The following is a 14475-nucleotide window of genomic DNA, read 5'->3' on the forward strand; positions in this document are numbered from 1 at the left end:
TAAAAAATACGAGGTATTACACTTAGTTAGTTGTTTCAAATATTACGTGATTTGTCTTTCTGCTAACTTGTTTAGTGGGCCATTCATTGATAAATGGATGGGTGAATGGTATATATTGTATATATATTATTTTGCAGGTTGCGGAAAGTGACTAGTATGACCAAAATAGGATAATTTTTTTTGTATTGGAACCATTAATTTAAATGTAAAATATAGTCTAATGTACCATAAGTTTTATTTAAATACGGTATGCGTACCATTAGCATATTGTAATAATTAGGATAGTTATTTCAATTTTGCAATTCCTATTTGGTGAAAATGGCGTCTACCATGTTCAAGTTCAAGTACGGAGGTTCAATTCCATTTACAAGACGGAGTTTGAAGTTGAAGTTTCAAGATGAAGTCGAGCCAAACTAGATCACATTTAATTCTTGTGCATGCTTTAAGATATTTATTGCTTTTTAAATATGTCTTGAATTATGCATGAGAATGTGGTGGTGTCATTCCAAAATAACACTTACTTTTTACTTTTATATCAATTTAGTGATAGTTTTCCGCCAAAGCGAGGTGTCACTTGTTAATCTCAAAGGGATAAGGTACACATTAGGTGTGAGTACATGTTGATTTTGGTTGAACTCAACGATATAAGAAAGGAGTCCTTTTATATCGTGGCAAATGGGATAGGTTTTCCTAATAAGTTATTAGACGTACCTATCAACCAAGAGTAGTTTCTAGATTATGAGCAACGGATTTTCTTACCTGGAATGTTTTAGAATTAAGACAAGCCAAAGCATGCTTAGTTCTTTAATGATTTTAAGGGTCTTGGATTCATTCACACCTGCCGGAATACATAACTTGATTAAAATTCTTAATAAATTAAGTTATGCATGCTTGTTTGAATTTAAATTATTAAGAGCATGATGAATGGCTATTTTTTTTATTCTGTTCAATTGTATTTTTCATTATGGAAAACAACAAGTCATTCAACATTCGGTTAATTCTCAAGAAAGAAAAATTGAACGAGAAAAACTTCCTTCACTGGAAAAGGAACTTGCAAATTGTTCTAATGTAGGAAGGAAAGGAGTATATCCTAGAAGAGGAGAAGCCCAAAGCCGTTGGCGACGGGGTCACTCAGGCAGCCCTCAATGTTGGATTGATGCGAACAAGGATGTAAAGTTTCTCATGCTTGCAGATCTACAGAAAACGTTCATCAACTCAATGTTAGGTTATGAACAATCTAATTGGAATGCAGGAAAACCATAAATTGCCATAATCCAAATTAATTGCACATAATCAATTAGCATAATTCAGAATACACACTCTTTGATGCGTGCCTTCCTAAGCTGCTGCCGAACCGAACAAGAACAAGTTAGAACGCCAAACATCTTCCCTCCGTAGAAAGTCCACAACACGTTCGGATCCGCCTTAGGTTCAACCAACTAGGATTTAATCTAAGGTATTGTGAATATGGGATCTCACTCTACACGTGATGAGGCAAATTCAACTGAATTGATGTGTAGAAATTTATGACCATATGTCATATATGTATTGGAAAATAGGTAGTCGAATCCTACTAGGATTAGGGAAGTTTAGGATAATCCCAAACACCTAGGATTAGGAAGTTTAGGGTAATCCTAAACTCTTAGAATTAGGAAAACTGGCCAGCTTGTGGCCCAAACTACTTGATGTGCAAGTTAGCTTGGCGCCCAACCGTTGCTTGCACACATGCCGCACATCCCATGCGCTGGCCAGCAGCTGGACCATGGGCCTAGCGCTAGCACTGCACGTTGCACATATGCCTTCACGCTGGTGCTGGGCCTTGTCCTCAGCGGTGGCGCTTTGCTTCGTGGGCTGCCGCATCGAGCGATGGGATGACCATGCTTGCTGGCCTGTCGCTCGTTGTGCTTCCAATTTGTTTTCCGATTTCGGAATTTATTTCAGACTAGAACAATATTTCTGTTTCCAATAATATTTCCGATTCCGACAATATTTCTGATTCCGACAATATTTCTGATTCCGATAATATTTTTGTTTAAGGCAATACTTCGGATTCCGACAATATTTCCAATTCCGACAATATTTCTATTTCTGATAATATTTTTTGATACTAACCTTATTTCTGTTTCTGATAATATCTTCGACTTCAATAATGTTTATATTTCCGTCATGAACCATATTTCCGTTTCCAGCAAACATTCTTTCTTTTTCTTTTGATGATTTGTTTAGCGCCCACTGGAACCAACATCCATCATTTCCGAATATCCATAATTAGAGTATTTATTAAATATTATATTTACCTAAACACTTGATCCTTTCACGTACTATATGGGTGACCCTACGGGTTCAGTCAAGAGTAAGTTGTGGCATTAATATTATTATTACCACTTGAACTGAAGCGGCCCCTAGCTAGGCATTTAGATTACTTGATCTCAATGAATAATTAACTTTTTTAATTAATACTGAACCGCATTTATTAGACTTAGCATTGAATGCATTAAATGAATACTTGGACCAAGATCATTATTTACTTCAGTCTCCCACTTATCCTTGGGGACAAGTGTGCATTTCCTAACTCATTTGTCGCTTGATGCCTGCTTATGAACATAAAGTAAGACTGGTCATCCTTATTATGCCTAGAGGTATTTCTCGGTGTCAGAGTTCAACTTATTATGGCCATGCATTTTACAGTTTCTAACTCTCCGAGTGGCCTTGTACAACTTTTGGCATCTCATCCCGATTTACGGGAGGACGATTCCAATGTTGCGATCTTGAGGTTAGACTTCGTTTTATAGGTGATTACTTGAGCGTTTAATTCATAGTATCCTTTTACGGTGTGACGTTTGCCAACGTCAAAGTAACCATTTCTCATACAAGTAATCTCAAATCAATAAGGTATTGGGAATTACTGTCTAATAAGTTAATGAAATTTACTAATGATAAATTTTCATCTCTTATGGTAAAGTTTCATAAGTATGTCTGATACTAATCTTATCAAGTAAGTATCTATGAAAATGATTGCGACATTTCCATGTCCACATAGTTCATGAAACATAACTACTAGTAATCTTGTATTCCAATCTTCTAGTGTTTTCTATGCGTCCACCTTTATAGAAAACCAGGGACCATTTTCAACTTTTGACATTCAAGTTCACTTGATAGATGTTTCTTAGTTACAATACTGATCCTGGCAGTCTATCTTGAATATTGTGAAATTGAAAGGACTCATCATTTAATAAACCACAAAATTAAATGGAAAAATGAAATTATTCATTTCTATGAATGGCTAACCAAATTTTTTTACAAAGTATTTAAACACTAAAACATAAAAACATTCAAGGACATAAAAGCCATTCTCTAACATGCTTGATTCACATAGTTGTAGTGTGTGAGTTGTGCTTCACTTGCGGCAGAGGTTTTTTCAATGGAACTGAAATATTGTCATCAGTTCCAATCTTGCTAATCTCGACTTCTTTTCTTTCAACGAATTCTCGTAGAAGGTGAAATCTATGAAGTACGTGCTTGACTATTTGGTGGTGTCTAAGCTCTTTGGCGTGGGAAATAGCTTCGTTATTATCACAATATAGGGCCAATTATCCTTTAATGAAGGGGAATACACCAAAATCACCAATAAATTCCTTAGCCAAATTGCTTCCTTTTCTACCTCATGTGCAAGAATGTACTTCGCTTCAGTTTTAGAATCCGCAATAGTGCTTTTCTTAGCACTTTTCCAGCTTACTGCACCTCCGTTGAGGCAGAACACAAACCCAGATTGTGATCTGAAATCAACTTTGTCGGTTTGGAAGGTTGCTCCCGTATAGCCTTTAACAATTAATTCATCATCTCCACCATAGACCATGAAACCATCTTTGTGCCTTTTCAGGTACTTTAGAATGTTCTAGGCAGCAGTCCAATGTGCCTCTCCTGGGCCTGACTGGTATCTACTTGTAGCACTGAGTGCATACAAAACATCCAAGGTGTACATATCATAGCATACGTTATTGAACCAATCAATGATGCATATTGTATCCCACTCATTCGTCTTTGCTCATCTGGTCTATTCGGACAGTGAGTCTTGCTAAGAATCATTCCATGAGACATGGGTAGGTAATCTCTCTTGGAGTTATCCATCTTGAACCTAACCAGCATCTTATTGATATAAGTGCTTTGACTAAGCCCAATATCCTCTTGGATCTATCTCTGTAGATCTTGATGCCCAATATGTATCGTGCTTCTCCTATATCCTTAATCGAAAACATTTCCCAAGCAAAATCTTTATAGAGTGCAACATAGGAATGTAATTTTCGATAACTAATATGTCGTCGACATATAATACTAGGAAAGAAATCTTACTCCCACTGACATTCTTGTATACACAAGATTTGTCTGTGTTATTGACAAAGCCAAAGTCACTGACTGCTTCATCAAAACATATATTCCAGCTCCTTGATGCTTGCTTTAATCTATTAATGGATTTCTTAAACTTGCATACCTTTTTATCATTCTTGGGATCCTCAAAACCCTCAGGCTGTGTTATAAACACAGTTTCTGTTAAAACGTCGTTTAAGAAAGCGATTTTGATATCCATTTCCATATTTCATAATCGTAATATGCATCTATTGCTAACATTATCCGAATAGACTTTAGGATTTCAACTAGTGAAAAGGTTCCGTCGTAATCCACACTATGGACTTGCCTGTATCCTTTTGCAACCAATCTAGCTTTGAAAACTTCTAGTTTCCCGTCCTTGTCCTTTTCAAACTTGAAAACCCATTTGTCATAGCTTGTTTTTAAGCCGTAGGCTCATCGCTTTCCAGCAATAGAATTTCATGGCTCTCAAACATTTAAATACCTACCCATATTTCTGGCTGAGAGCTATACCTTTGCGATAAGTGGGGGTAACGACTCTAGTTGGTTCTTAATTCTCACCAGATACTTCTAAAGATCAATGAGTTTCCATCTGAATATCATCTTGATTATTCTCCAGAGCTTGTTGTTTGGCTCAAATTTCTTTGAGGTACTTTTCTCCCACTTGTCATTTTGGAAATATGTTTCCTTTCCAGAAAGATACCATCTCGAGTAACAAATACCTTGTTCTCAGATGTATTGTAGAATTAATACCCCTTTATATCTTTTGTGTTGTGGGAACTTTGTTGATGATGATGTGTCACCCTTTCCTCGGAGGTATCAAGTATGCGCTGACACGATCTCCTAGCAACCTGCAAAACAAGAACATTCCCGTAGGAATATTCCCTCCGATGCCTAAGTAAGTATTGGCTTAAGAGAGAAATAATTTTTAGAGAGAAGGCATAGAATAATGGTTTAAGGTAGGTAGGAATAAATTGATCGCCCCTTTTAACTCGGGATTCGAACTATTTATAGGACTAGGGCTTTTGGGAAGTGTCCTAAAACCCTAGCCATATGATTGGATGACCTCAGAGATAGGGAAATGTGTCCTCATCAGGTAAAGGGGCTTTGTAAAGTGTCCTCTTTTGGTGCCTGGGCCTTTGGGCCTCTTGCAGTTTTATAAGGTAAATATGCTGAAACGTTTTGGGCTAGTTTTCTTAGTAAGCTTAGAGGTGCCAAGTGTCATCCTGTGGTAGGTCCAAGGTGGAATTCTAGTTATTGCCACATCATTTTCCCGTCAAGAAGGGTATAAAACTCCACTTTGTTTTTACCTTTCTTGAATCCTCCCATGCCGTAGTGACACGTGGTCGGGGCTCTTTACTTCTTACCCCTCTATAAATAACTTTCCATTTCGAGTTACTCCCCCTCATTTTTTAAAACGTTTGAGAGTTGTTGAGAGAAGGCAATTTCTGGCATCCGTAACAGACGATTTACTTCTACCGCAGTGTTCATACCCTGTTCTTGGGAGTTCTTTTCTTTGACTTTTTCAATTTCTTCTGAGGAACTTGTTCTTCTTGATCCAAAAGGTAACTCTCTCGTCTTTATAACTTGTTTGTTATCTGCATTTCTTTTATTGTCGTGGCGAGCCGTCCTGGTTGGTCCGAGGACGGCGACCTTGTGTCCTTGGCGTCGTCCGAAAAAGGTTAATGCCCCTCGTCTTGAGCCAGCTTTTCGCCTTGTGCAGGATATCATGGTAGGGATAAGAACGAACCTAGATTTTTTAAGGGAGAGTCTTCATCTCTTGTTGGAGAGGAGGAAGTCCTGGAATCTGGACGTTCTGAAAGGTCTGCGTCGGCTTCAACAAGAAGTGAGGAGGGGCATCTTCACCCGTGTGAGATCTTCCCTCTTCAGTCGTGGTTGAATTACTTGCAGGCTAAAGGACCTGATTATAGTGACTCGTTGAACCTGGGTGAGGTTACAACTTAAGGATGTCTGAGGGTATGAACTGCTCTAGCATTGGACTGGTGCCCGACGAGTTCGCCGTCTACATGTCTACCCTAAAACTCGGGTTGAGATTTCCTCCTCACCCGTTTGTGGTGGAAATGTTGGACAACTACAATATAGGCGTTAACCAGATGACGCCTAACTCTTGGGCCGGTGTGTTTGGGTACATCGCCAGATGTGAGCTCGAGGGTATTGCTCCTTCCTTCCCGGCCTTTCTCAGATTGGCAACGTTGTCAAAGGTCCCTCATGCGGCGGAGGGCTGGCTAGCCCTGAGCTACAAAGGGGCTTACAGAAAAATGGTAGGGAAAACGTCTAAGTGGCACTACTGGCGGAAGAAGTGAGTGGTTATTTATACCACTGACGAGGTGATGTGTCAGCGTATGACTCGCTAGAAAATCCAATCCAACTTTTCCGGGAAGAGCGGTTCTCTTCCTCCTATTTCTGCAGACCTTTGGAAACGAATTGTCTTTTTGTTCAAGGCCAAGCCGCTCCCAGTAGGTTCAAAGATGGCTTGGGTGCCTGATGGGTGGCTTCCTCATCTTAATTAGTTTGAAGACATTGTTTTCCTCTCGGCTGTAGGCTTGTGTCCGTATATGCTGAGAGGTGATGCCCTTATTTTGGTCTCTTTTGCATTACATCCTTTGTGTAGTTTCTGACTGGTTCTCCTTTTACAGACGAGGCTATGAACCAATTGGACGATGCTTCCAAAGGTAAGGTGGATATGCCGACTTGGCTGGCCGAGGTGCTCAAGGAGAGTACTCTCAAGGCTATGCAGAAGCGCGAAGCTGAACAAGGGGATAAATTTGCCAGTCTCCAGGAGGCCGGCAAGAAGGTAAGCTTTTCATAGTAAGAGTTTAAGCTTTTCATAGTATTTATCTAATCAGGGCTGTCGTGATTCATCAGGAACTGAGGGAGGCTTCAACTACTGTGGTCCCGTCCGCAAAATGCAAGGCCGGGGGAACGGGCAAGCCACGCTTCAGGCCCACTCGGGATTCTATTATAGAGCCGTCTCAAATGGCGGGGCTGTCTCCGAAATGTCTGAAAGTGGTCCCGAAGAGTGTTTCCGACACTTAGGGTCTTCGCTCTCCAGATCCACTGGAGGGTATTCCGGAAGCTGTCCTCGCAACATCCCTCCTAAGACGGCTGAGAGTGCTAGGAACTCGGGGGGTAAGTATTATTCCAACATCGTAAGCACTTATCGTTCTTCATCTGGCAGTTCTATAGTCTCTCCCAGGGATTCTAAGGCTATTGTTTTTCCAGTAGAGAAACATGATCCTCAGAAAACAATAGACGCCGAGCTTGATCAGATCCCTTCGTCGGGCCGTTTTACCTCCTAAGACAGGGTTAAAGTTATGGGTTTTATGCGTAATGCTATACCGTCGGAGTATGCCCAAACTCTTCCCGAGGTGGCTGAGACTCAACTAGCTGGCTTGCAATCCTGTGTGCTAGACGTAAGTTTTTTCTTTCCTCAGTTTGTGGCCGTCTTGTTTGTCTTGTGTTTGTAGTCTTACTTTTGCTGGTCTGCAGATGTTTATCCAACTGGATTCGCTGAAGGAATGACGTGCCGCCTTGGTGAAGAAGGAGAGTAGGACTCGTAACCTTGTCGTTCAATGCGGTGATCAACATTATGCTACCTTGGAGAAGCATCGTCTTACCAAGCAGGAGACGGTTGATTCTTTGGCCAAGTCCTTGTCTACTCTCCGTTCTAAGAACACAAAGCGTCTTTAGCAGATTAACAAGAACTTCTAGGAGATGGAGGATCTTACTGGGAAGTGCAAGGAGAAGGAGGACGAGTTGTCGCAATTAAATTCTAAGTTTGGTTTAATGGAGTCTCAGCTGGAGGAGGCTCGTACGGAAGTGGCTAGCTCCAAGGAGGTGTGTGCCTAGTCCGTTTCCCTAGGGGAGAAGTCAATCAAGGGGGGAGTGGAACTTGCCTGGAATAAGGAGTTTGCGGAAGTGCATCCCTTCAGCTGGTTTGAAATGATTATTGACCACCACATGGAGGTGGAGAAGGCCTTGAAGGAAGGACGCCCTCCCCCCGTGTTTTTTTTCCTGAAGATGACGACAAATGAGTCGTTTTTCATTTTGGCGGGATTTGGGTTGAAGGACATCTTTTTGTTAAGTGTAATATTTTAAGGCCTTCCTGAAGCCATTTTGTGCATGACTTTATTTGTAACTACTACTAATTTTTGGTGGTTGGACATTTTCAACCTTGGAATGGATGTTTTAACCATAAAATTTGTCGTGCCTGTTTATTTATATTTTTTATGTTGTCATTCAACCAATATGGTTTTCCCCCTGGACAGGGACGACAACAGTATGCCTTATGCGTTCGTTAAAGTCTGAAGCCTTTATACTATTTTGGTATATAGCTTTTAGAGATATACCCTGTGTTCTAGGTGATCGTCCTAGTAAAGGTGGTAATCTGGGACACTTCTTAGGCCTTTAAACGATTAGTCTTTGGTTCATTCATGGAAGAATGAAATAATAATGGGTTCGCTTTTTAAGCCGTGTACATCAAATTCTTGCGAAAAGTTATTTCATTAATAAACTGCAAGCCATTCTTGCGAAAAGATATTTCATTTACAAACTGCAAGTCAGGCTTGCGAAAAGATATTTCATTAATAAACTGCAAGTCAGGCTTGCAAAAAGATATTTCATTAATATACTGCAAGTCATGCTACAGGGCGCGTCTTCGTTAGACGTCTTTTGTTTTTACAAGCTATATAACAAAAATAAAGGCCTAGACTCAAAAGTAGTATTTCTTTAGATTGTCCGTGTTCCAAGTGCATAGAATAGGACGCCCTTGCATGTCTTGAATTCGATAAGTTCCATCACGGACTTCTTCATAGATTTTGTATGGGCTTTCCCACTTAGGGGTGAGTTTTCCTTGTTCATTAGTGCGTCCGACGGCTTCCATTTTCCTTAGCACGTTAGAATTCGTCTAGAGACTTTTTTGTTGTATTCTCTTGCCATACGTAGCTTGTATAACGGTTGTCTTAAAGCCGCATTTCCTCTGGTTTCCGGTAGAAAATCCAGGGCAACTTTCATCATCTCCCAGTTGGCGTTTTTATCAAATAACATGACGCGCAGATTGGGTTCGCACATCTCTATAGGTAACACGGCCTCTTCTCTATATGCTAATAAGAAGGGTGTTTCCCCTGTTGAGTTTTTTGCCGTGGTCCGTATTGACCATAAGACGTTGGGTAACTCGTCTACCCACAAACCTCTGGCCTCATCTAACTTCTTTTTCATCCCTTCGGAAATAATTTTGTTGAATGCTTCCACTTGTCCGTTGGCTTGTGGGCGACCAACGGATGCAAAACAGGCCGTAATGTCACGGTCGGCCAACCACCCTTCCAGCTTAGGTGTCTTAAACTGCGGCCCGTTATCAAAGACAATGGATTACGGGACACCAAATCGAGTGATGATATTCTTCCAGATGAAAGCTCTCACATCTTGTGCCTTGGTGTTTTTTAATTCTTCTTCTTCTACCCATTTTGTAAAGTAATCAACAACTAATATGACGTATCATACACCACACGATGTCGTGGTGTAGGGCCCTAACAAATCCATCCCCCATTTAGCCAACGGTATTGGGCTGGTGATAGGTGTTAAAATCTGTGCAGGACGGCGAATTAGGTGGGAAAACCGCTGACATTTATCGCATCGTTTAACCAAGCTGAGTGCGTCCTCCTTTAGGGTTGGCCAATAATACCCAGTCCTTAGAGATTTCTCTATATGAGAGCTACACAGCCCTTGATGTAGATCTTCCAAAACTTCTTGCCCCTTTTCTGGGGTTACACAGTGGAGTAGTGGACGGGAGAAAGATTTTTTGTATAAGGTCCCGTTCCACATCTCAAACCATGAATTTCTTTTTTGCAGCCTTTCCGCTTATTCCAGGTCTTCCGGAAGCACCCCATTCATCTTGTAATTAATTATATCGTCCATCCAAGTGGTCGTCCGGTCTAGGACGGCTGTTTCCACGATGTCGATGCTTTTATTATGTTTTACTTCCCAGAATACATGACGTGGAGTGTCACCAAGATGCTGAGCTGGCTAGTTTGGACAAGGCATTTGCTTTGTTGTTCTCAGCCCGGGGTATTCGCCGTACCTCAAAGTTCTTTAGTGGCTGCATCTCTTGATTGACGATCTCCAGATATTTGATCATGGTGGCGTCTTTTGCCTCGTATTCACCATTCACTTGGCTGCCAATTAGCTGGGAATCTGAAAAGGCTAAAATTTCCTCTGCTCCAGTCGCCTTGCTCATTTGGATCCCACATATCAGTGCTTTGTATTCAGCCTCGTTATTTGATGCTTGGAACTTAAAATGCATGGCATACTCATATATGTCTCCTTCCGGTGATACAAAGATGATGCCTTCCCCACACCCATTTTGAGTGGCGGATCCGTCCACGTGAACTATACATTGCATCTTGTCATTCTTTGCGTAGACAGGGCGTGTCATTTCTACAATAAAATCAGCGAATGCACTTCACCGCTTTCCTTGGTTCATATATAATGTCAAACGCATTGAGTTCAATTGCCCAGTTCAGCATTCTCCCAGACGCCTCTAGCTTGGTGAACGGTCGTTTTAGAGGTTGATTAGTGTAAACTATCAGTCGGTGAGCTAGAAGTAAGGGTGAAGCTTCTTGCTCGTCAAAGATAGGGCTAGGCTAAATTTCTCCACAATGAGGTACTTGAGCTCGACGTTCTGTAGTACATGACTAATGAAATAAACAGGCAATTGTATTCCCCCCCTCTCTGTGAGAAAAACGGCGCTAAGAGCGTGATCTGAGATTGCTAGGTATATGCATAAGACTTCTCCTTGGAGGGGACTGACGAGGCGAGATAAAGTATGAAGGTGGTCTTTTAGTCGGAGGAATGCGGCTTCTGCATTTGGGGTCCATTCAAACTGAACGCCCTTTTTAATAGTGCTGAAGAAATAGTGACATTTGTCCCCTGCTCTTGAGAGAAAACGTCCCAAAGCGGCCAGGCATCCCGTTAAGCGTTGCACATCTTTAACCGTCTTTGGGTCGTCATATTAATAACGGCTTGCACCTTGTCATGGTTTGCTTCAATACCTTGTTCGTCTACAAGAAAACCCAAGAACTTGCCAGAGGTAACTCCGAAGATACATTTTTTGGGGTTGAGTCTCATTTGATATGTTCAAAGTGTCTCAAAAGTTTCCCTCAAGTCATCGAGGTGTGACACTAGTTGCTTGCTTTTCACTATCATGTCATCAATATAAGCTTCTATGTTTCTACCGAGTTGTTTAGCAACGACCGTGTTTACCAGGCGTTGGAAGGTGGCTGGTGCATTTTTCAGGCCAAATGGCATAATCCTGTAACATTACAAACCTTAATCTATGACAAAGGAGGTTTTTTCCTGATCATCAAGCCACAGAAGGATTTGGTGAAAACCAGAGTAGGCATCCATAAAACTCATCATTGCTTGACCGGCGGTGGAGTCTACGAGCCAATCTATCTTTGGCAAAGGAAAACTGTCTTTTGGGTAAGCCTTGTTTAAGTCGGTATAATCGACGTACATCCTCCATGTTCCATTTGGTTTAGGTATAAGAACCACATTGGCCACCCAATCAGGATATTGAGAAAGACGTATAAAACATGCTTCCATCAGCTTTTGTACTTCGACAGCGGCGGCTAAGTTCCTAGCTTCACCGTGGTCTCTTTTCTTCTGACGTACTGGTTTCGTGGTAGTATCCCCGTTGTACTTGTGCACTGCCATAGCTGGATCAATGATCAAAATTCTTCCACTATGGAGGCAAGTATTTCCTTATATTCCCGCAATAGTCACACCAATTCTGCGGCTATTGGGTCATCGGGAGGAATTCCTATCGGAACAGTTCGAGACGGTTCTTCAAGATTTAAAACCACATCGTAGTGTGCTCCCACTGGCTCGAGTCGCCTATCAGTACTGTGGACCGTGGGCAATTTCATAGTTCTACGTTCTTTCTTTGGTAAGCTGGTGTACCTAGGTTATGGGGTCCAACGTAGTGAGATAGCAATCCCTGGCTAGCTGTTGGCTCCCATATAGGGTGCCGACGCCTCCATTGCTTCCCACAAATTTGAGCAGTAATAAATGAGGGGCTATCACTGCTCTCATACTATTAAGCGTTGGACGGCCTAATATAACATTGAATGCAGTAAGATCCTGCACAATCACAAAGCGGATGACGTTCTCTCTAATTACAGGGGCCTTGCCCATTAAAACAGGGAGGGAAATGGAGCCTATAGGACCGATGACGCTTCCCCCAAAACTCACCAGTGGCTTATGGACATCTTCTATTGTGTTCGGATCGTGCCGCAACTTTTGTAGACACTATAAACTGATTATATCGGACGAGCTCCATGTGTCGACTAGAACTCTTTTTACTTTAAGGTTGGCCACTTTGATTTCTACGACTAACGGGTCGTCATCATACGGGGTGGCGGACTTGCGGTAGTCATATTCTGATATTTCTATTCGGGGCATATTTGCTCGTTCGTGGTGGAAACAAGACGCATAGGTTTTACGTCCTACATTAGTAGGCCCTCTAGACACCAAGCCCCCTAAGATCACGACTACAAAATCCCCATCTGAAGGGAGGTCATCATTGTCGGAAAAGGACGCCTATGAGTACTGCCCTTGCTCGCTGAGCGAAGGTACTGCTTTAGATAACCCCTGGCTGCATAGGTATCCAATGTCCTTTTTAATTTTCGATAGTCTTGGGTGTCATGTCCTATCCTCTCATGGAAAGTGCAAAATGAGACTGAATTTCGGCTTCCCATAGGTGACTTGATTGGAAACGGCCGTGCTACCCCCAGGCTAGGTCCCTCTTTCAGGAGGATGTCCCCAAGGTCGGTGTTGTAGTCGAACAAGCTGTCGTCTGATGGCCGCCTTAGTTTTACCCGAATTGACTCCGATATTTGTTCATTCATGGCCCAAATGTTGCTAGTTCAAAATGCGAAGAGATTACATTTTGAATTTCAGACACTCGTCGGAATTGGTATTCATGCGAGGAGGTTTTACTTTGGACTCTTTTGGTGTAGACATGATGGTGGAACCAAAAGGGGTTGTATAGCCTTGTTGCGTGGGCAGGGTCCCTTACTGTATTAAGCTCATCCGCCGCCTTGGGCATTCTTCTCTTACGTGGTAGCTGAGTGTCTCATTTTGACGAGTATCCCTGGGTACGCCGCTGACTTTTATCACTTCGTCCGCAATCTGATTTTCCTCAGGGAGGTCGTGGATCAGTTGATCCATATTGTTGTCCTCCTCCAGCATGGCCGTCTTTGTTCCTTCACCGACAGGGCATCGTTAAAAGATTTTGCAATTTCTTCTCAGAGGGTATGTTACAGTCGCCCCTGTCATCCAGCCGCGATGTCCTAATAGAGACCACGTAAAATTTGTTGTAGAGATCTTGCTGAGGTTGGTTGGCTTTCTGCCGTGTTAAAAAGTGTCGTAGCTTCCCACCTTATGGAAGATGCTTGCGCTTTTGCAGTAGGGTGACTATCTCTGCCGGTGGCCTGTGCGGCGCTTTTCCTGTGTAGTCGTCTTTCTCTTGAGCCATCCTTATGCCCTCTAAATTGCAGTTCCGCTATGATAATGTACCTCCCCACAGACGGTGCCAAATGTTGTGGAAACTTTGTTGATGATGATGTGTCACCCTTTTCTCGGAGGTATCAAGTATGCGATGGCACGATCTCCCTTCAACCTGCGAAACAAGAATATTCCCGTAGGAATATTCCCTAAGTAAGTATTGGCTAGAGAGAGAAGTAAGTATTGGCTAGAGAGAGAAGTAATTTTTAGAAAGAAGGCATAGCATAATGGTTTAAGGTAGGTAGGAATGAATTGATCGACCTTTTACCTTGGGATTCAAACTATTTATAGGACTAGGGCTTTTGGGAAGTGTCCCACAACCTTAGCCATATTTTTGGCTGACCTTAGAGATAGGGACATGTGTCCTCATCAGGTAAAGAGGCTTTGTAAAGTGTCCTTTTTTAGTGCATGGGCCTCTGGGCCTCTTACAGTTTTATAAGGTAAATATGCTGAAACGTTTTGGGCTAGTTTTCTTAGTAAGCTTAGGGGTACCAGGTGTCATCCTATGGTAGGTCCAAGGTGGACTTC

At 42.0% G+C, this 14475-nt stretch overlaps 1 protein-coding gene across 1 annotated transcript; it reads right to left on the bottom strand.

Annotated features, from left to right (window-relative positions):
* Window positions 1–10387: 10387 nt before the first annotated feature.
* On the bottom strand, window positions 10388–10816 carry LOC110799210 (uncharacterized). The gene has a single exon (XM_022004428.2). It carries the CDS (start codon window positions 10814–10816, stop codon window positions 10388–10390), a length of 429 nt encoding a protein of 142 aa, XP_021860120.2.
* Window positions 10817–14475: the final 3659 nt, after the last annotated feature.

Source organism: Spinacia oleracea, chromosome 5 (genome assembly GCF_020520425.1).
Source record: "Spinacia oleracea cultivar Varoflay chromosome 5, BTI_SOV_V1, whole genome shotgun sequence".
NCBI lineage: Eukaryota > Viridiplantae > Streptophyta > Magnoliopsida > Caryophyllales > Amaranthaceae > Spinacia > Spinacia oleracea.